A 23324-nucleotide genomic window follows, 5' to 3' on the forward strand; every position below is an offset into this window, starting at 1 on the left:
TCTAATGTTTTTAACTTATGCCTGGGTTGGTTCTATAATGGAACTTTTTTCTTAGAATATTTTAACACATTAGTTCAGTAACTTCATTTGTTGATGACTTTAGAGTGATCTGTTCTGTTGTCTTGGGCCTTACCAGATATTTCCTAGATCAGTGGTTTTCAAACTTTTTTTCTGGTGACCCAGTTGAAGAAAATTTGTTGATCCCCATGACACAACAGAGCTGGGTCAGAGGGGTTTGGGGTGTGGGAGGGGCTCAGGGCTGGGGCAGAGGCTTCGGGTGCGGGGGTGAGGGCTGCCAGGTGAGGCCAGGAATGAGGGGTTCAGAGAGTGGGAGGGAGCTCTGACAGGGGCAGGGTGTTGGGGTGTGGGACGGGGTCAGGGCTCTGGGCTCGGGATGCAGGCTCTGGGGTGAGGCCAGGGATGAGGGGCTTGGGGTGCAGGAAGGGGCTCCGGGTTTGGGGGGGGCTCAGGGCTGGGGCAGAGGATTGGGGTGCGGGGTTGGGGTGCAGGCTTACCTCAGGCGACTCCTGGTCAGCGGCGCAGCAGGGGTGCTAAGGCAGGCTTCCTGCCTGTCCTGGCACCGCAAACCGCTCTACGTCCCGGAAGCGGCCAGCAGCAGGTCCAGCTCCTAGGCGGAGGCATGCCAGCAGCTCCGCAAGGCTCTCACCCACAGGCACCGCACCCCCCACCCCCAGCTTCCATTGGCTGGGCTGGTGCTCAAGGAGGGGGCAGAACGCGGAGCACTGTGGCTCCCCCCCTCCCCGCCTAGGAACCAGACCTTCTGCTGACCGCTTCTGGGGCATAGTGTGGTGTCAGAACAGGTAGGGACTAACCTGCCTTAGCCGGGCAGCACCGCCGACAGGACTTTTAACGGCCCGGTTGGTGGTGCTGACGAGAGCCACCGCGACCCAGTACTGGGTCACGACCCGCAGTTTGAAAACCACTGTCCTAGATATTGGTAAAAAGAAAAGGAGTACTTGTGGCACCTTAGAGACTAACAAATTTATTAGAGCATAAGCTTTCATGAGCTACAGCTCACTTCATCGGATGCATTTGGTGGAAAAAACAGAGGAGAGATTTATATACACACACCACCAAATGCATCCGATGAAGTGAGCTGTAGCTCACGAAAGCTTATGCTCTAATAAATTTGTTAGTCTCTAAGGTGCCACAAGTACTCCTTTTCTTTTTGCGAATACAGACTAACACGGCTGCTACTCTGAAACCTAGATATTGGTGTAAATAAAAAGTCACAACTTCAGGACTTTGTTTTTTAAGAGAATTCTTGATAATTAACTCATAAATCTTAGTGCGGAGTAATTAATTTTGTTGTTCAGGGATAACTTGCTTAAATGTTTGCACGTTTAATCAATGTTATAAAGTTTGTTAAAATATTTATCTTAAGAAAAGGTAATATGGTTATAACATGTTATACTGTCAAAGAGAAGAAAGTTTTCAGCCCTTAACCCTCCTCCTCGTACTATTATAGTATTACAAAGAATTATAATCCCTTTAGAAAATGGCTTGAGATTTGACAAGTGGTACTGCATGTGAGTTGTCCTCTTATGTCTCATAAGTAATCCATGGATGTGTGACTTTAGGACAAAGTAATCATAAAATGTATTTTTCCCTCGAGACAATACAGGTTGGACCTTTCTAGTCCCACACCCTCGGGACCTGACTGGTGCCAAACCTTGGGAGGTCAATATTGTAGCAACCGGGTCTCTCTTCATTTTTTAATCTCACTGAGGCGAATAAACGGAACAATGTTTGCAACTCTGCCTAGCCAAGGCTTACCATCTCTCTTCATAACAAAATGTTAGTGTTGTTGGACTATTTTACTGTATTTGCATGAGGAAATAAGTAAAGAAAGCATAAAAAACATAAAATAATATGAAAAAGAAATAGATTTACCTGTATTATTATCTACTAATAATTTACTCACCTAAAATGACACCTGAACTCCTCTTCCAAAGTGATACGACAAGAACTGCTAACTCAAATTACATTTGAGTTACATCAGGGGTCCCTGCTGTAGGTATATCCGGGGTAGATGAAGTGGAGGCAACAGGATTTTCGACTGGAGAATGCTGCTCGCCACTCCTCTTCACTACTTTTAACCAATCTTCCAGCTTGGCTTGTCTCATGTATTTTGGTTTTTCTTTAATGAATTTTTCTTGTATCATGTAGAGAGACATGATCTTTTGCTTAGAAATGAAATGTCTTTGCTCCAGTCCATCTATTAAATTTGTTGCCAACAAATGCATTTATCTATAGAAGTTTTTTCTGCAAAATACTCCTCATCATCTTCATCACCATCACTGGGTTCTTCATTATCTTCGCTTTTACCCTGCTGTACCATATGCACAATTTCTTCATCCGTCATTTGATTAGCAATTGGTGCATATTTGTCGACTTCCATCCAGTCTAGTAAATTTTCCTCTCCCAAATGCTTGGCGAACTCAAGCACGACAAGGTGGGGACATACCGCTGGCATACTCCATTAACTTGCTAACAATTTTTTGGTTTTCAGACATTTGAAATCCATCAAACTCGGACTCATCATAGACGTCAGGACTGTCCTCAAACATTAGGGCTGGCCATAATTTGTTCCATCCATTCTTCAGAGTTACTCTTTCCGAGGCTCTAGCTAGTGTCCAAATCATATCCTTGAGATTAAATTCTTTCCTAAATGTTGTAAAACTCTTCCCATCATTAAGCGATAGAAGCAATTGGTGCATAAATTCAAACCTGTACATACACTTCAGGGATCATAAGATACCCTGATCACAAGGCTGAATCAGTGAGTTATAGTCTGGGGGTAAATACAATCCCAGCACATTATCTTTGACAAGCAGCTCTGCTTTACGGTGGACAGGGCAATTGTCGAGAATCAGCACAATTTGGCACTTCGGATCCAGACCTACTGAGGTGCAATGGGCTCTTGCCTCCAGTACAAAGTATTTCTCAAACCACTCAAGACATAGATTAGTCATTATCCATCCCTTTTTGTTGCCACGGTATGTCATTGAGAATATTTTCACCCCTTTGAATGCCCTTGGGTTCACACTTTTCCCAATAACCATGAGCTTGCATTTGTTTGTGCCTGCTGCGTTGCTACAACCAAGGACAGTTACCCTGGCCTTCGACTCCTTCATACTAGATGGTGGCCCCTCTGCATCAGTAGGCAACGGTTTTTTAGGCATACAAACCAATAGAGAGCAGTTTCATTGGCATTGTATACCTGCTGTGGGGATAACTTCTCATTTGCAACTAACTGTGCAAATTCTTCAACGTACTTAGTGGCAGCTTCTGAATCTGCACTTCTTTTTTCACCGCACACACAGTGTAGACTAATGCCATGCCTGTTTTTAAATTTCTGAAGCCCTCCTTTCAAATAGTTACACTATGTTGCAGGTTAAGTTCTTTGTGTAATATTTTTGCTTGTGCCATCATCATCTCGCCTGAAATGCTAACACCTTAATTCCTACGAAGCTTGAACCAATGTATAAATCGCTGCTTTTCTCCTCCTTCAATGTCTTCTGAACACTTATACTTTTTTACTGTCACTTTCAGCAAAAAACTTAAGGTTTTGGTTCTTTTGCTTCTTCAAATCATACACTGTAGATGACCCTACATTGTAAAACTCACACAAGGCACGTACCAATGTGAGCTTTTCCAATTTCTGCAGCAATTCCATTTTTTGCTGTATGGATATTGACACATGCTTATGCTTAGGAGAATTATCAACACTTCCATCGCTTGCTGGTCTCTTAGAAGACACATTTAGGGGTAAATTAGAGCTAAATAACAGCACAGAACATTGAGAGCCAGGACTGGCGGGACTTTGCTGAACCACGGGAAACTTGGCCCCACCCATGAAAAGCGGACATCTGGCTAACTAAAATCATGCCGGACCAGAAAGTGCTGGTCTAGAGAGGTTCAACCTGTATTTATTTGCATTTCTGATTTCCCACATAGTTAAAATGAAGGCTTTTTAAAGTAGTGATATACCTGAATGGGATGTATTCAAGAATATTACTTTGAAGAAATATTATGCCTTGCAATAAATGTAATATCTTTCAAGTTTATTATGCATCTTCTGTGACATATACATATCTATCTTATATATATTAAAATAATTATTTCTAAAACAGAGAGCTTATTTTTATCAAATTAGCAATGTTAGCTTTTACAATCACTTGTCTAGAAAAATCTTTTAAATCTGGAATGGAAGAATATGTGTGCTGTTAAACTAAAACTTTTACATCTTGAAAATTGGGGTGTTATAATAATTTTAAATCTTAATTTGTATTTTGAATTGCTCAAAGTTTGATTCAGCCCTACTTTTAGTAGACAACTGGCACTCATTCAGTATTTATGACTCATGGGACCTCTCCTCTAGAAGTATCTTATAACTAGGAGTGGGGGAGAAGGGGAGTGTTTAGTTAGCTTTTCTGGGAATTTTTAACAATAAGTTTTAAAAGCTGTGCTTTTGAAGCTCTGCAGAGAAGCCTGGACTTTAAATCCAAAATCAAATTTTCCTATCTTGCAGAAATCTTATAATGAATCGTTCATATCTTATCCCTTTGATTAGATAACTAAAGTCTGAATCATGCATCCCATGGTCAAGGGGGATAAACATTAATTCCTTCGTATCCATTTCCTTCCTTTACTTAAAGCCAGCTGCCAAAGGAGCTAAAATATATATAATGTACTCACTATACCAAAAGTGTTTAATAGTTCTCATGTCTTTTATAGAGGTAAGTAACCCATCTTACTTACCTCTATAAATGGAAAAGATTATGAACTTGGTGTGACACCAAACATGTCCCTGCAATGAGTGCTCCTTTGCTTCTCATTCTAGACTACACTGTAGAACTTAAAAGATCAGGACTCTCCACAAGCTCCGTTCACATGCACCTGGCCGCCATCACTGCTTTGCACCCCAAGATAAGTTATTTCATATTTATCCACACAGTAACAGAAAGATTCCTTAAGGGCCTTCAAAACCTGTATCCCCAAATACAAGAACTCACCCCACCTTGGGATCCCAGCCTAATTTTGCACTGTCTCACTGGCCTCCCGGTTTGAGCATGACAATGTACTCCTACATATACCTATCCATGAAAACAGCATCTCTCATCACCATCACATCCACCCGACGGGTAAGAGAAATGGGTGCTCTCCTGGCATACCTGCCATACACAGTCTTTCACAAAGACAAGGTCACATTATGACCAAACCCAAAATTTTTACCTAAGGTGCCCTCCTCTTTCCATCAAAACCAACCTGTCCACCTTTCCTTCTTCTTCCAAAAGCCACATGGCAACCAACACATTACACATCTTGGATGTCAGACAACCATTAGCCTTTTACCTTGACAGAACTAAATCTTTCAGGCATTCACCATGCTTATTCTTCTATTTCTGAAAGATCAAAGGGAGCAGCCATAGTCAAACAACACCTTCCAAATGAATCTCAGAGTGTATCCACCTTTGCTACTAATGACACAAATTGTGACCCCCCACTTGGAAGTTGAACACATTCCACTCGCTGTCCATTCAGTTGCCTTTCTAAACAACATGTCGATTACTAATATTTGCAAAGCAGCCACCCAGGCATCCACAGACACTTTTAGCCAACACTATGCCATTACCCACGATGAGGCATCATGTGCCCTACTAGGACATGTTGTCCTATCGTCCTTGGTAAACATCACTCTGAAGCCCTAGCCTTCCCTCTAGGGACACTGCTCTACAGGGACACTACTCAAAGGAGAAGAGAAGGTTACTCATCCTGTGCAGTAACTAAGGCTCTTCGAGATTTGTGTCCCTATGGGTGCTCCATTACCTGCTCTCCTCCCCTCTATTTTGGAGTTCAAATGTGGAGAAGGTCAGCATGAGATGGGGAGGAGTGCATGTGTGGCCCAATGGGCACGGCTACCGAAGATCTCCAATCCTAGGTGCAGGGGGCACTACTGCAGCTACAGTGGAGCACCTGTAGGAACACGCATCACATCAGTTAGTGTACAGGGTGAGTAACCTCTTTTTCTCAGGCTAAGATCTGATTTCTGCAGCATTCAAGTAAATATTTAAACTATTTAGCCAGCCAGTTTTCTAGTCCACTGATTTGCTTTTTATGTTTGACTTTTCATCGGCAATTTTCTCTTTGAATGCTACACTGAACATACAACAATAATATTCTTATTGGGACTGTTTATAGCATTGATTTTTAAGTATGCTTTTTACCTAGCATTAATCTGTAATTAGTTCCAATTAGCAGGAAACCTGAAATTCTTTGTCAAGTTTAAAGTGTCATAAATTCTTCTCAATTTTAGAGTTAGGCATTGACAGATATTACTAACTATGTTGTTACTTTGAAGTTGGTATACCACCTGCATATATAAGCCTGCCAAAATCATGAATCTTGCCAGACTCCACATGTGCTGCTGAAATTCCCAGTAGAATATATTAAACCTCTATACAGAGTCTCAATGTCACACTAGATCTAAATTGAGTTTTGAGAGTCCTAATTTTTAGGGTAAAATACCTTTTTTTAAGCTCGTGTAATTATTCTATAATCCTTAAAGAAAATAAGCAAATTTTTAAAATATCTTCTGTGCATATATATATATAAAATATTATGTTATCATTGGGGTAAAAGTCTAGAGTTGCTATGCTATAGTGAATCAACAAGACACAGAGACCCCAATCCTGCAATGTGTACCACCACATGAGTAGACTGCTATATCTGCATGTAATCTCAGTGAAGTTTAATGGGGTCCTGTCTGGGTACCTTTATCCATCCACATGTTACATCTTGCAGTATGAGGATGAAAGATAGTGTGGAAATTGTTGAAGGCCAATTAACTGTCAGAAAAAGTTGAGTAGAATTTTTGCATTTTTTTTCCTTTTTTTCCTGTGGTATTTGACAAAAGTCTTGCTCACTGCCAATGAAAATATTGGATATGTCTTGGAAATGTTTTGAATGAAGAAAAAATCCTTTCTTATAATAACTTCAACCAATCAAAACTTTTCAAGCCCTTGTATAACTCCTCTCATTTGTACCCAAACTTTTTGTTTTAATAGTAGCCATAAATCATGACATGAAATTGTACAAGTATAAGTTTCATCATGGAAACTTGATGATTTGATCTGTGCGCTATTTTAGTATTCAGTGCCACAAGGATTTTTTGTTATAAATAGATAGTAGGTCTTATTATGGCCTGGAAAAATGTTAACTTCTGGAACAAACTACAGTATGTACCTCTAAAGCTAGCGACACCTTCATTTTTTCTTTTTGCATATTGCTTTTGCTGTTGGGACATATTATGCAAACAGTGTATTTTGGATAGTTTGGTTGCAATGAATTTCAAATGAACCAAAAACAAAAACTGAGCTCAATAGCACCCTTCATAGCATCTTTATTGCTGTGGGAGAATGAGTATTTATTCAGTCCTTTTTCAATGAAATACAAATATTGCAAATATACATGGGTCTCATAATTTTTATTACTTTATATAATGTAGCTTCTAAATGTAAAAATACGTTGATTTGAAAATGGTTTAATGAAAAATTTTACCCCAAAAAAATCACAAACAAAGTTACACTGTTTAAGATAAAAATGTACTGATTTGAACAATCCTTCTTTTTAATAGGAGACAGATGATTACAGGTATTTTGACCCCAAGATGTTGCGAGGCAGTGACAGGTGAGTTTACCATGATTTTTTTTCTTTTTTACTTTCTATATATTGGAACAGCTAATGTAAGAAATTTGTACTTAATTTGGATCATAACATAACTGCATTAGTTCCATTAATTTATAGAAAATATTCTCTTACAAGAGTATTTTCTGCAGAATCTTTTGCAGCTACTTTCTGTAGTTTTGTGCACTTACATAATGCTTTAAATCACAAGTATACTTTTTTTTTAGAAGGAAGGCATGCATTTTAAAACTATTTTGGGGTGTTTTGCTCACCATAAGTTTTATTGTTTGGCACACTTCTTTTGTCTTTTAAATTCAACTTTTCCCTACTTATTAATTGATTGAAATGATAGTCAGAACCTCTAAGTTAGGCAGCTGATATTAGAGGAATTTGCAGCCAAAAGCAATTCCCTGGAGTCTGGACTGAGTAGAGAGATTTCTGCAGGGTGCCTTTGATTTAAATCACTAGTCAGGAAGACTCAATTTAATCATGGATTTCTACATAAAAGTGCATTCTTGTTGGTTGTTATAACCTTAATGCATACTCTTCACAACTCAGAGATTGATATAGGTTTGATTTTTAGAAAGTATACATTATACATTTTTAAAGTGATTTATTTTGAAAACTTTTCAGATTAGTTTTACAGCTGTATCAGAAAATGAATGATGGTTTGGTTATTTCATTTACCAAAGGTAACTGAAGCGGGTATTTACGCAGTTATTGGGAGGTGAACTATCTCCAATTCAACAGGTTAATAATTAATATTTGGAGGATTTTCTTGCCATGCTGTATTAGGAGGAGAATATCACCAGACAAACATTTAAATTGTTTTATTTAACTAAAACAACAACGTTATGTATTCTGGATTTTTTTCTTCAACAGCAAACATATGGTATTTTAACAAAACAAGCGTGTGAATTTTTGAATTTCCTTAAACATTCACGTTTTTTAAAATCAGGTTTGTTTTTGTTAAAATTGTTTTTAACTAAAATAGTTAAATGAAATATTTAAAAAAAATCAAAAATTAAATTGACTATGTCAGTCAGGTCAACCTGAGAAACTTAAAATATTGGCTTCAGCAGCTAACTCACTCATCTTTACTTTCATTTTCCTGCTTGTTTATAATCTGGACAAGAAAAACAAGCTTTCCTGCTTTTTCAGGTCCCAAACGATTTCTCAGTTTGGAATGAATTAGTCCAAAGGAAGAAAATATTCTTTCTATACCGACAAAAGAAGCAACTGCTGTTAAAAGTGAGATTGTCACTTCAACAGTCTCTAAATCCAAGTGCTTAAGTGACTTGTGTGACTTTCTTTAAAACATCATCAACAAACATATATTTCTTGAATGGTTCACCCTTAGCTCTCAGGTTTATTATACTTGGCATTATGGAGGGGTAATTGCTGGATGTCCATGTCATAGCCAACTTCTCTTCTTCAGCAATTAAAGTTTGACCCTGGTACCGAGTATTGAGAACATTTGCAAGAAAATGAGCTGGAGATAGTGCTTGTCCCATTCGTTTATTTAATGCTTGTAATTTAACTCTGTCATTGCATATTTCTCTTTTTAACCTCTCACTCAGTTCCTTCCAAATTTCAACAGCTCCAGCAGTAAAACAGCTATTCCCCTGCATTTTGTTCAAGACTACAGAAATAGGTTTCAGGATACTCAGCATGTGTTCAACATTTCTCTTAAGCCCAATGTTGAGAACTTTGGCTGTGACAGTGCCATCTATTTTTTCACAATTTTGTTCACAAACTGTCATCAGATTAGGCCAGTTCTATATATAGTGCCCAAAACAGTCCACTACTGAGTTCCATCACAATTCTTGTGGGAGCGTTAGCTTGGTTCCTCCCACTTTTTCAGAGCAGCTGCTGCAAAGTGGTTGTTACAGAAGTATTTTGAAATTTCAACAACATTAGTCTTTATTTCTGGAACACTGAAGTCTTTGACTAGGAGATGCATCAAATGAGCATTGCAACTGTATGTTATTAGCTTGGGATTCTCTTCTAAATATTTTTTTCTCATCTTGGATACATTTGCAGCATTGTCTGTGACCAAGCTGCATACTAGACATTTGAAATTTTTTTCACAGTTTGTTATAGCTTTTCCTGCTACTTCTTGTAAGTATTCTGCTGTGTGTACATTTCCTGATGTATCAGTTGTTTCTTTAAGGAAGACATTCCCTTCTTCTGTTGTCTCACAAGCACATACAACAGGATCATTGTGGACATTGCTCAGTCCATCAAGACTCAGGTTAACAATTTCACCCTCTAGACCTTCTGCACACTGCTCAATTTCTCTTTCATACACTATATCCAGCAATTTGCCTGCGACATCTGCTCCGTTGGGTGGACTGTATCCTGGTCTTAATGACTGAACCATGTTAATGAAGTGTGGGTTCTCAATCATACGGAAAGGAGAGTTTCTTGCATAAACAAACCGGGCAATTTTTTCATCAATTACCTCTTTCTGTAATCTGCTGGTTCTTATCACAAACTTATCTATGGTTGTTTCTGGATGATGGAGATTTTTTTTTTCTTTTTGCTACAGGTGATATACTGTGGCTATGTGACATACATGATGTGACTGAAACACTTATCATTGGCAGATAACTGAAACTATAGAAAATGATGGTGATCTTGAAGGTGGATAGTCTTCAGAATCCTGTATGTTGAGGATGGATTCTCCTAAACAAAATAAGTCAATGCAGTTATTTAAGTATTATTACCATACTGCTCATTTAGTATTACTCATTGCATTCACTGACACTCAGTACTACTTTAAAGGTGAAATTGTAAAAGGAAGATCTGCCTATTTCAGCTATTTATTTTTTATCACAACTGCATCTAAATGATAATACCATAGAGTAACAATTATATTTTTTGCTCAAACATGAGAATTCAAGAATAGTCCAGAAGGAAGACAGGCAGTCCTTTAAGAAAGAAGTGTGAAATAAAAAAGTTTACCAACCTGAAGATCCTGCATGTTCAGACATGTTCCTTTCATCATCTTCAACGCAGCTTCCTCCTGAGAAGGAACATGTCTCATGATATTGTTTCATTCAGGCAAGCAGGCCTTGCATTTCTTTGTTGCACTGTTTGCATTTTGCACGCATGTCTGTCTTGCCCACAGGTAGAGGAACTTCATTAAAATATTCCCAAACTGGGTCTCTTTTTACGGCCTGCTGCCATTATAGGTTTTCCCTTCTAGTGAGAGAATGGTATGGTAGATCTCAAATACACTCAGAAAGACCTCAAGACTTCTGGAATATGCTGCTCAAACAGTTTCACTTTGTTTCTACTGCCTGTCCCTCCCTTCTCACATTTATCTCCAGACTTCTTCTCCTTGTCCAGATCTATTCCTCCCCCAACAATTCATTGAACTTTTTGAAACTTTGCACTTTTAGAGAGAGGTAAGGGATTGACTCTGTGTACAAAAATTTGCAGAGGGACAATAGGGTTGAGGTCTGTTATTTTTCACCTCTATATATTATGTATTTATTTATTTAAAAACATTTTTGCTGTTACCTCTGGAGACACAAATTCACAGTTCGAGAACTGCAAAACTAAGCATCTCTGATGGTATCTTCTAGACTGAGCACTGTGTACCATTGGGTAGATAGAAAGATTAACCTAAATCTATACAGAAGCTCTTGGAACCCCATAAGATTGGATCCTTAATCCATGAGCTATTTGAACTCATTTTCCAAATTTTTCTTAAACATTACATGAATATATTGTCTCATACTATAGAATTAGAATTTATAATCCCTAATCCATGGTGAGATATTTTTGAGCTATAATGTATCTTAATTAAAACTATCTTTAGATAGGTTTTTTTTCCTCAAAAGCATTTTATAAAAAAAATCCAATTTAAATTAAAAACCTCTGGGTTTTTTTATTTTTTTTTTTAAAATCACTGATTTTTATCCACCCTGGATTTCTGTAATACTGCATTTGATACACTCATTCTACTGACTGAGAATGCTGCTAATACCTTACAGATAGTCAGCACAGATAAAGGAATGGGTCCTAATGTTTAGCAGCAGGATTTCTCATGATATTTTTTTTACTCTGGAGTGTTAGAACCATTGACAAAAGTACTGTTTGATCTCAGAATTTTTCATACAGTAACTTCTTAAAGTCATAGGCCATTAACAATACACTTAAACTTCCCTACCTATTATTAAAGAGGTAAATATTTTCATCCATTCTTAACCCCAGATTTTGATGTCATTGTACAGTAGTTCTGTAAACTACATTATAGTAACATATAGATTTCTTGTTTGTTGAGTGTGAAATGGAAAATTATCGAGACATTTTGCAAAAAGAAAAAGGAAGAAACTGTAGTGCTTACAGCAAAAATGTCATAAACTGTTTCTTGAACTGCTACTTTTATGAATAATATCTGTATCTGATAATCTAAGCAATAGCACTCTCTAGAAATACAGAAGATCTTTGGTTTTAATGTACTTTAATAAAATCCAACTCAGTTCTGGAAGAACAGCAAGATCATTTGAATCGTGGGCTTTATCGTTGGGGAAGGCAGGGCCAACACTGTCCTTGGCCATTTGCATTCAATAAGAATTTCAGTTGTCCCCTTTCCAGTGTTTTTCACTCCTGATGAGCACATTTACAATAATGAAAAATGATTTTCAGAGTATAAGTATCTGTTTTATACATTGCACATGCACTTTCAAAAGTAGCTTTAGGGATTAAAAATGAGTGCTGAAAGCTGTCAAAGTTAAAACTGGCAGTGCTGTATATTTTCCTTTTTTAAATATAGCAGCATCTTTCAGCCTATTTTATTCTGCTATTGTGAAACATCTGGTTTTAGCGCAGTTTTGTCTAAGAATAAAAAATAGTTTAACTTATTAAAATCAAGCCAAACTTGATTTTTTTTTCTCTTACAAAAATAGACATTGATTTTAGTACCTAATTTGCTACCACAGGTATCACAGTTTGTGTGTTCGTATACAATTTGTTAGTGAAGTTATGTGCTTTCATGCATTATCATACTCATGCATCATCATATTGGAACTTGCAGTGCAGATGCAAGGTTGTGTGCACATAATTCAGAAAAAGTTAGTTCTTGGAGACCACTTCTTGTCTCTTTCTTCCTCCCATAAAACATGTAGGAATAATCTTAAGCATGTTATGTATATGACTAGAGGGGGCTGCAAATTTTACTCTTTAAGTGACTAAAGGTTCCAACTCATTTTACACCAAGTCTGATGAAGGAGACAGCAGAATAAATATGGCTGTACAGGCTTTTGTCTGTAATCATCCTTATCTTCTGAACAGTACTACACAGATCAAACACTATTCTTTCCGAGTAGCAGCCGTGTTAGTCTGTATCTACAAAAAGAACAGGAGTACCTGTGGCACCTTAGAGACTAACAAATTTATTAGAGCATAAGCTTTCGTAGGCTACAGCCCATTTCATCGGATGCATAGAATGGAACATATAGTAAGAAAATAGATAGATAGATATAGATACACACATACAGAGAAGGTGAAAATTGCCATACAAACTGTAAGAGGCTAATTAATTAAGATGAACTATTATCAGCAGGAGAAAAAAACTTTTGTAATGATAACCAAGATGGCCCATTTAGACAGTTGACAAGAAGGTGTGAGGATACATAAAATGGGGAAATTGATTCAATATGTGTAATGACCCAGCCACTCCAAGTCTCTATTCAAACATATGGTATCTAGTTTGCATATTAAATCAAGCTCAGCAGTTTCTCGTTAATCTGTTTTTGAAGCTTTTCTGTTGCAAAATTACCACTCTTAAGTCTTTTACTGAGTGGCCAGAGAGGTTGAAGTGTTTTCCTACTGGTTTTTGAATGTTATGATTCCTGATGTCAGATTTGTGTCCATTTATTCTTTTGCATAGAGATTGTCCGGTTTGGCCAATGTACATGCTGGAGGGACATTGCTGGCACATGATGGCATATATCACATTGGTAGATGCGCAGGTGAACGAGCCTCTGATAGTGTGGCTGATGTGATTAGGTCCTATGATGGTGTCACTTGAATAAATATGTGGACAGAGTTGGCTTTGTTTGAAGGATAGGTTCCTGGGTTAGTGTTTTTGTTGTGTGGTTGCTGGAGAGTATTTGCTTCAGGTTGGGGGGCTGTCTGTAAGCGAGGACTGATCTGTCTCCAAGATTTGTGAGAGTGAGGGATCATTTTTCAGGATAGGTTGTAGATCTTTGATGATGCGCTGGAGAGGTTTTAGTTGGGGGCTGAAGGTGACAGCTAACGATGTTCTGTTGTTTTCTTTTGGGGGCCTGTCCTGTAGTAGGCGACTTCTGGGTACTCTTCTGGCTCTGTCAATCTGTTTTTTCACTTCAGCAGGTGGGTATTGTAGTTTTAAGAATGCTTGATAGAGATCTTGTAGGTGTTTGTCTCTGTCTGAAGGATTGGAGCAAATGTGGTTGTATCTTAGAGCTTGGCTGTAGACAGTGGATTGTGTGGTGTGTCCTGGATGGAAGCTGAAAATTATCCAAGAAATTAGTCCAGCTAGTTGCCAAAAACTCAACTTTAAAATGTTGATGTTCAGTAGTATGATTACTGAAAGGCCATTATTAAGTTGTCTTTGAGGTATTCCTTAAAACAAAACTAATTTCATTCCAACATACCCTTTTGCTGTGTGGACTGTTGGAGTTTCTACTTACTACTTTTAAAAGTATACAGGAAATATGTTAACCTAATCCAGTCACAGCAAAGCTAAATTTTTCTTCCCACATTATACCTCTGTCAGTATTTGTGATACTTGTCCAAAAGGATGAAGTTGAATATATGTGGATTTATAGATCATATTTAAATAAGGGAGAACTATATTAGCAACGTTGTAAATGAAGAGGCTACTGCATTCATGCCAGAATTTCAGTCCACTTGTAATAAAGGATAGATTCCAGTGTATAGGAGAATGAGCTTCTTCTGAGGAATGGCAATATTGATTGAACTGTTATCTACCAATTTTGCGGGATTTGGGAAGAATTCCTGAAAAAAGAGAGTGAGAAATCAATTCATTCTTTTCTTCTTTTATCCTAATTTGTTCTTGCTTTGTCTTATAGTTCTTTCCTCAAACCTCTCTTGGAATCATTATAACTTGCAAACTGTGGATTCTGAAAACTACATTATCTGCATGTTTGTGATTCCACTGTTTTTGGTTAGGGCTCTTGTTCCTTTCTGTGGTGTTTGCATATTTCCAGACCAAAGACACAGTATGTACAGTTGTAAAAAAGGACATTCAGAATATTATTAGAAGCCTATAGTTACTGAATGTATGGCCAACATTCCATGAACTCTGACCCCGTATCACAACCTACCTATGGGCCAGAAAGGAGGATGTTTGATTAAACTCTAGGCACATAAGAGTGAGGAAAGGTAGGGTAGACTCTGCTACTCCAGAGCCATCTCTTTCCTCCCTCCACCTTCCTTTGCAATGTACAGGGAAAGGGGTTCTGGGAAGGAAGAGATTTCTTCACTTTCCCAGCTACCTGTTGGCTAGGCAGTTGGGGGAGTTAGTTGATTATTTTGTGTGCTTTCCCTGTCCCTGAAGCTCTCTGGACATGCAGCAGCCCTACTTTCCCTGTCCTGCAATGGAAATATAGTTTGGACTGCCTTTTCAACATGGTGAGAGTCTGACCACGTCACCAGATTTAGGGATCAGGAGTGAATTATTTCCCCCAGGGCAAGATTCACAAGATGCCTAGCAGTTATTTTTGCCTTCCTTGCAGCATTCAGGAGGCCTGGTTTCAGGTTAACAAAGAGTAAGGACAGGAATTTAAAAGTCATACGTTTATAAGTGAAGTTTAGAAGTTTGTGAAGTTGGTGTCTGGTGTGGATAAAAGGCTCAAAGAGACAACTCCCAGAAATCAACTTGAGCAAGAGTCTCAGGGAATAACTTGTAGGACCTATTAGCCTGCAGGAAGAAGGGCAGACCATGCATTTTTTGCAGAATGAGGTACTCTTTATATTTACCCCATCCCCTTTTATGGAGAGAGGGCAAAAAGATTATGAGGTGAGCTGAATCCTAGGAATTAGGCTGAAGGGGGACAGCCATTAACATTGGTTATTTGGCCGGGAGGCCATTTAACATACACACTGGGACTGAAGTAAAGCCTGAGGGTCGGTTTGTCTCTCACATTCACACACATACTAAAGTTTAGAAAACTAATAAAGTTGCAACCTTCTGTTTTAAAATCCATCCCTTTATCTATTACATTCTCCTTTGTGCACTGATCAACCTGCTTATATTCACCCAACCTCTGCCCGAGTATATTTTCAATATATAAATCTTCATAAACCACTACCCAAAAAGTGTGATCTACCAACTCAACGACACTCTATTCCTCTGTTCTCCTGCCCATTTCAGAGATACCAACATCTAGACTTTATTTCCAGAGACTCAGTGATCCAAGTTTGCAGCAACCTACAGTGATACAGAGGTCACATTGTATCTTATTCTCAATATTCAGAAATGTCTTCCGCTATTCTGGTGTGAGACACCCTAATTTATCCCATAAATGTTTCTTTGATTGACTGGAAAACCTGTTTACCCTTCTAATGTGAATCAGAAACCCAGTTCATGTGAGAGTAACTGTCACAGATTTAACTGATTTCCATGAACAGTAGTTTCAGAGTAGCAGCCGTGTTAGTCTGTATTCGCAAAAAGAAAAAGAGTACTTGTTGTACCTTAGAGCCTAACAAATTTATTAGAGCATAAGCTTTCGTGAACTACAGCTCACAATGCATCCGATGAAGTGAGCTGTAGCTCACGAAAGCTTATGCTCTAATAAATTTGTTAGTCTCTAAGGTGCCACAAGTACTCCTTTTCTTTTTCCATGAACACTAGTGATTTATCTCACAGAATTTTAGTTCCACAAGCTGCATCACAGTTTACAAAATCCATGGAGCTCTCACCTGTTCACACATTACTAAAAAACAAGTCCAAAATTCACTAGTCTTCCAAAACAGAAGAAATAAAAGTTTTATATATTTGAGCTAATTGAATGAATGAAATTTCTATATCAAATCTTTTTTGAGAAATATGACTTTTAAAGTATCTTTATAACTATATATAAAAAAACAAAACACCACCAACTATCAGAATGTACCCTGCAAATTTTGTGCATATACATATACTCATTTAATATTTTTATATTTATATCAGTAGTTAAAACCATAATGATTCCATTTATAATGCAGTTCATTTTTATTACAGCTCAGTTCCAAGAAACAAAAATCCATTCCAGGAGGTAAGTCATGTATAAATCATATTTTTTCCAGATCAGGGTCTATGTATTATAGTATCAGTATTTTTTAAAGTTCCAGTCATTTGATGGTCATGACTTCAGAAAATGGGAGAGTCTCTTTTCAAAATCACTAGTCTAATTATATTCATTATTAATTATACTTAGCAGTTATGCTGGAGAGCTCCTTTCATCTTCAAAGGGTTGTATGAGCATTAACTAGTCCTTACAATATCCCTGCAAGGTAATTATTAGTGATTTAATGATAGAGCTATAATTAGACCACAGCAGTTTTAAACTCCCAGTCCTATACTTAGTCCTTTAGACTACGCTACCTCTCTAAATTTAGTCATCCATAAGTCCGTACACACAGCTGAATGCTGCAAAATAGTATTTGTAAGCAATAGTTCCAATAACAACTCAAATTGTATTTAGTCATTTGCTGCCTTTTAAATTCATTTTTCACAAACATTTGTGGAAAGTGGTGGGGGGGTTTATTTTCACAGTGATGCTTGCTAAAAAAAAAAAATCTCATGATTATTTATTTTAACACATTCATGCTAAGATTCGAGGTGAAAATGTTTGAACAGCAATCTTGAAATGTCTTTGGTTTCCCTTCTCTTTTGGTTTGTATTCACTTGGAGACCAAAAACAATAACATGTGACTTGGCTAACCATACATCATAACTAGCAAATAGTCAAAGTGAATATATTGCAAATAACGTATAGACTGAAATATGTTCACAGAAAGTATTCAAATAATTTTGAACATTGAACAAATTAGTAGAAATGAATCAGTTCATGGATAATTCATGAATAGTGGGGGAAAAGAGGCTCATAGTTCATCCACCTCTACAGTGTTCTTGAACATAGCCCAGAAAATGTTGCTATTCTTAGGTGGTTCTTAGATTATTATACCTACTAATATTAAATGAGAATCTAAAAGAAAATAAAATAAAAAATGGTTAAAAATCTTAATAGTAAAAGCAGTGTTAAAAAATAGAGCATCTTTATCAAATTAATTCTTAACCATTAGTGGAAGTATTTTTAATCGTTGTTAGAAGGCTTATTCCTTTACCCTCTCACTTCCCTGGTCCTTCTCGCATGAACAGATAACAACAATACCTGAAGTCCGAAAGTGCAAACAATTTGATGTTTATCGGGGTGAACTTCCAGCAAACTTGCATCTAAGTTCCTTTTTCCTTATTTTCGAATCTCAACTTACTTCCTGTTTGCTCCTAATTTATATAGTAATATTCTTAGCTAACCTTAACCAATCATTTTACTGAAATTTACCTAACCAATCCTCACATATTGTAACATAATTCTCTAACCAATTACATCCCACTACCCTAATTATACCTAGCAAAATTAATATACATCAGACAGAAACAATTAGAGAACCAGACAGATTAATAATAGAAAAGTGGGGGCCATAAAGATAAAACATACAGAAATGAGGGTTTCACAACCACAACTATTGAGAAGCGATTTCTTGCCAGACCGGATGCTATTAAACTAAGTTTTCTTTAACCATCTTTATCTGGTGGGATAGGCATTATTAGGACAGGATTGTATTTCTAACAGCCCAACAGTAAAAATTAGTAACTCATAGACTCAAAGTATTCCATTTTCTTCTATCAAGAAATATTTGAAATGTCAAAAGCTTCTGAAATGCTAAATTAGATAAGGAAAATTTTACAGCCCTCTTTTGTGTTTGAAGCCAGTAGTTTTCTGTCCCCTAAATTATAGTAATTGCAGTATTGGTAATTCAAGTAATATCCGTAGTAATAGATCCTTTAAGTAGAATTAGGTTTGTAAGATTAACAAGCGACCCAAATTATTTATTGCTTCATTATTTGTTTGCTTTTGAAATCTCCATGTAAAAAAAAAGTTGCTGTTTAATAAAAACTGGTTTACATCTCATTTTTTTCATTAAACTCCATATACTATAGGAATTTGATTGCATATTCTAATTATCTCCTCTTCTATGTGTTTGTGTTTTAGGCAATTGTTTTTGTAGTTGGAGGAGGCAACTACATTGAATATCAAAATCTTGTTGACTACATAAAGGTTAAGTACATTTTGCCAATTATATCCTGTAATTAATTGATTATAATTAATTCTAGCCTATGTAACTTATCTTTTTAATCTTGTAGGAGTTTGTTATATTAAGTTCACCTGGAATGCTTATGTTTATACACGATGTGAAATAAATTATGTAGAAAAATTATATCAGTAGCAAGTTTTGGTCTTGAAATGGTGAATGCATATTAGCTCTGACTGCAGTTTTATTACCACTAAACTTGCAGTATAGCTGAGAATTAGCTCATTATACATTCCTTATTGTTTCACCTTAGAGTAGTGTTTTACATAATAGAGAAATTGAGATCTGTAAATGTAGATGAGATGAATTGATCATTAACCTCATTTCTCTTTGCTGTTCAGGAGCAAGGAAAAAGTATTTTCTAGATAAAATGTTAACCTCATCACTCTTTACAGCTGAAAAGGCTCAAAGAGTAACTGTAATTATAGAGGAATTACTCAAATATACACTGCAGGCAGTGTTGTCAAGAGTTCTTCTCAACTGACTGTTTGACCATCATCATAGATGCTTTGAGTCACAGTGTAGTTTTCATTTGCAATACATCACTACTAAAATAATATTTGAGGCCTAGTAATTGTCAGAAACATTTAGGGAACAGAGATCTTTATACATAACTGTATTGCCCTGTCAAATAGTTTTGATACTGTCAGCTTTGCTAGTCACTAGGAAATATGAAGACCTAGGTAAAAGACCCTGAACTATATGAAATCGTCATATAATATGGTTGGAATACTCTGTATAGGACATATCCAATCCCTATCGCATTTGATGCTATTTCACAACATTGTTTGATAAATTTTGATTGGTAAGAGTTAAATAAAGCAGTTGTAGCCACCTGTGAGTAAAGATTAGATGCTACTCAGGAATATTCTTCAGTAACTTTAATCTGCATGCATCAAAAGCTCTTATTAGCAAACTGCTCTGTGCTTGTAGTCTACTCAGAGCAAGGCCTGAAGATAATGGCATCTTGTTTTACAACAGCCTCATTTTGGTGTGACAGTTTCTAATGCTGAATATATGGCAAACACCAAACAGGCTGTTGAAATACACATGAGGATTAATAGTATAGCAGTAAGTGTGGTGATAGCCCACCTTGGAAGAGTCTTCACTAAAAACTATATTGAAGTAATTTATCTAGAAAGCTTTATTGGATTGTTTGTACGATTGTGTGCAAGCAACATGACATTTGGCTTTGCCAAAGAACAAACTGTATAGTATAGGAGTGCTTTTCATCTGTACTGTATGCTGCAAAGACATGAACTAGCTTCCAGTTGCTTGAGGTTGGAAAAGAGAAATTTTTAAAAAAGTAAAAGTACTGGTTCATGTTGGACTTGCTGGAATACAGGCAATGCTGTTGAATGTGCATCTCAAATGGACAAGTCGTGTCCCACAAGTTGTTGAGAAATGAGCACCAAAACAGCTAATCTTTGGTGAACTAATTGGTGGTGAATGGACATAAGGTGAATAAAGGAAATATTTTGAAGACACCAAAAAGAATGTCAGGATACTGTAAACAACAATTATAAGAAATGGCAAATGAAGCTGTTTGAGGATACTTCATCTTTGCAGTGAAGAGCTTGTACTCCTTCAGAAGGTTAGCAAGGTGGTTCTTTGTGGTATAATGTAAACTTAACTGACTCATTTTACATAATACGTCTTGAATTGGCAAAGCAGATCTTTAGGACTCAGCCCAGTCACTTTCTGTAGAACTAGAGCACCAGTAGTGATTAGTTTACCAAAGCACTGTGTTCAGGGCTGTCTTCTCAAAAAGAAGCTAGAAACTAGTTTTCAAATAAAAGCTGAGATTCTCCTATACATTTCTACTTACCTCAAATCAAGCTGAGGGGGCACTACAAATAGGGGTTTTGCTCTGAAGGCTTTGAAAGAAAATAAACTATGTATATTTTCCTCTTAGCTGATTGCTGAAGCTCAGCTAATACCAAAACTGCCAGTCCAACTACTGTTGCCAATCACTTGAGGGATTTGGGAGCAGTTGCTTCCCTGAGAGATTGCTTCTTTGGAACCATGCTTAAGTTAGTCTGGTGAGAGGATTGGGCTGCTGGCAGAAACTTAGTTTTAGACGCTTCAGTTTAAAGCAGTAAATGGGAACCAACTCAAGTGAAGATCACCACAAATGCTCTCAGACACTATTCTGTATGGTTAGCAAATGAAAATGTGTTAAAGAGGAATCAGCCATCTTGAAAGATAGAGTAGATTCTTAGAGATACACAGCTGGTATATCAATCCACAGATCCTGTACCCCAGAAAAAAGACAATGTTAGAATTACCTGCATTTTACACATTTATGTGTTGAGTACTCCCAGACATGTCGGAATAAAGTTGCAGGCTAATTAAACCAGTGGTTCTCAAACAGTTGTACACAAGACAAATCAGTCTCCTGAAAGTGGTACAGTAGTCTGGAAAGGTTGAGAGCCACAGAATTAAACCACATCCAGTGTCTCCTGTCCTCCCTCCAGCATAGCCAGACAAGGATTGTTCCTCTCTGAGGAAAGGATAGCTTTGCCTCTCTCATCTTCTGATTTGCCTATAGCAGCATTTACTAAGTTTCAAAAGAAGGTTAAAATCAGCCCTCAGGGATTAAGGAGAATCACAGTAATCTGATGCATATATGGAAATGGAAGAAAAGGTTGCATAAGGTTAATAGGCATAAACACAGCATTTTCCCTAATATCTTTTTCAACACCATAAAAAGGCAACTTGTGTTTTCTGTTGTAAAACTTTCTGGTCATAGGCTCGGCAGATCACTAGTCTTGATGATCTATTTAAAAGACAAAATGTTGGGCATTGGGTATTAGTAATAAAGCTCTTAGTCTTAAGCCGTTTTAAAGTACTGTATCGCTGTTTACAAGACTGAATGGCATTAAGTCGAAGTCCTTACCTCTGTCAAGTAGTATGCTGTATCAGAGGAGATTTAGATCCAGTGTAGTTGGAGAACTGAAGGATGCAGTTCTGATTCATGGCAACTTTGGAGGTTTTGAAATGTTTCATTCTGAATTGGAATGAAAACAAAGTCTTTTGTTTGTTTTTGAAAAAGTAGAATTGTTGAAATGTCCATTTCCCAGTCAAAATCTCAGCTGTTTGGTAAGGTGTGGATGAGGTCTGGTGTTAAGGGCACTGGTCTGGGAAGTGGGAGACTCAGGTTTAAGTCCCTGCGCCTGCCTAATTCAGGGTTTTTCATCCTAGATTAATCAGACAGAGCAGGGACTTTGAACCAGGGTCTCCCATATCCCAGGCTAGTACCCTAAACATGAGTCTATGGAATGGGCCTCTGTATCTCTAACTTTCCAACAAAAACTTCATCAAAACTTATACGTCTGTGTGAAAAATTTCAGCTTTGATGGATCAGCGTACAGTATGACAAAACTTTATTTTGCTGAAAATGTTCTGATTAGCTCTACTGTATGTTTATTCAGACAGCTATTGCATTGCTAAATACATTGTGTGTTTAAAGAACTACAGCCAGACTCAAGCAATAGTTGAACAAAATTAGGAGTAAATTTTCCAGATTGCACTTGCACAATTACCCATGTGTATACATGTCTTATTTAAGGTTCTCTGAATGCAAAACAAATGAAATTACACAAGCAGTTTAGTGTCTATGCAAATTAGACCTCAAATAATCACACTTGTTGTCACAGTTTTGAAAATTTTGACCCTAATATTTTGTTAGAATCCTATTCAAATCCTGCATAAATACCCTTTATTTCTTAGAATCCTATTCAAATCCTGCATAAATACCATTTATTTCTTTCCAGTCATTCCAAATTGTCTTTGTAAATGGAAGTATTATTCTCTAAGACTTTCTTCTTCTACTCTTCTGTCTGAGTCATTCATTGATACCTCAATCTAATATTTATAGAATCAGAACTCATCAACACGGAAGAAATGTTGATGTCCCAAACCCAGGACTGTGGCACCACTGGCAACGTGACAACCGTAATTTTAAACAAGTGTGTTTTGAGGTGGTTCTTTGACTAGATGCAGATGTGTATGCCAAGTAGATGTTTGCACGCTGGAGCCTTTTGTCCAGCAGGACCCGCACTCACACCTCATGCTTGTAGCTTGCCTATAAGAGGCAACACTGCCTCGACCCCCCTCAGTTCCTTCTTACCGCCTGTCAGGTGTAGTCGGAGCTCTGTGAGGCTGTTACTACAACCTCACAAATTTATAGCCCAACCGCCTCACACAGGATCATAGCTGCACCCTGCTCCAGTGAT

The 23324-nt window shown here is 37.4% G+C and overlaps 1 protein-coding gene across 1 annotated transcript in view; it reads left to right on the top strand.

Moving 5' to 3' along the window:
* SCFD1 (sec1 family domain containing 1) overlaps positions 1 to 23324 on the top strand; it is a 139872-nt gene that overhangs the window by 110779 nt on the left and 5769 nt on the right. Inside the window, 3 exon segments of the mRNA XM_038405110.2 lie at positions 7661 to 7713; positions 16952 to 16985; positions 18987 to 19052. Of these exon segments, the coding sequence (XP_038261038.1) occupies positions 7661 to 7713; positions 16952 to 16985; positions 18987 to 19052 (153 nt within the window).

The sequence above is a fragment of the Dermochelys coriacea genome, chromosome 6 (assembly GCF_009764565.3).
Source record: "Dermochelys coriacea isolate rDerCor1 chromosome 6, rDerCor1.pri.v4, whole genome shotgun sequence".
Classification (NCBI taxonomy): Eukaryota; Metazoa; Chordata; order Testudines; family Dermochelyidae; genus Dermochelys; species Dermochelys coriacea.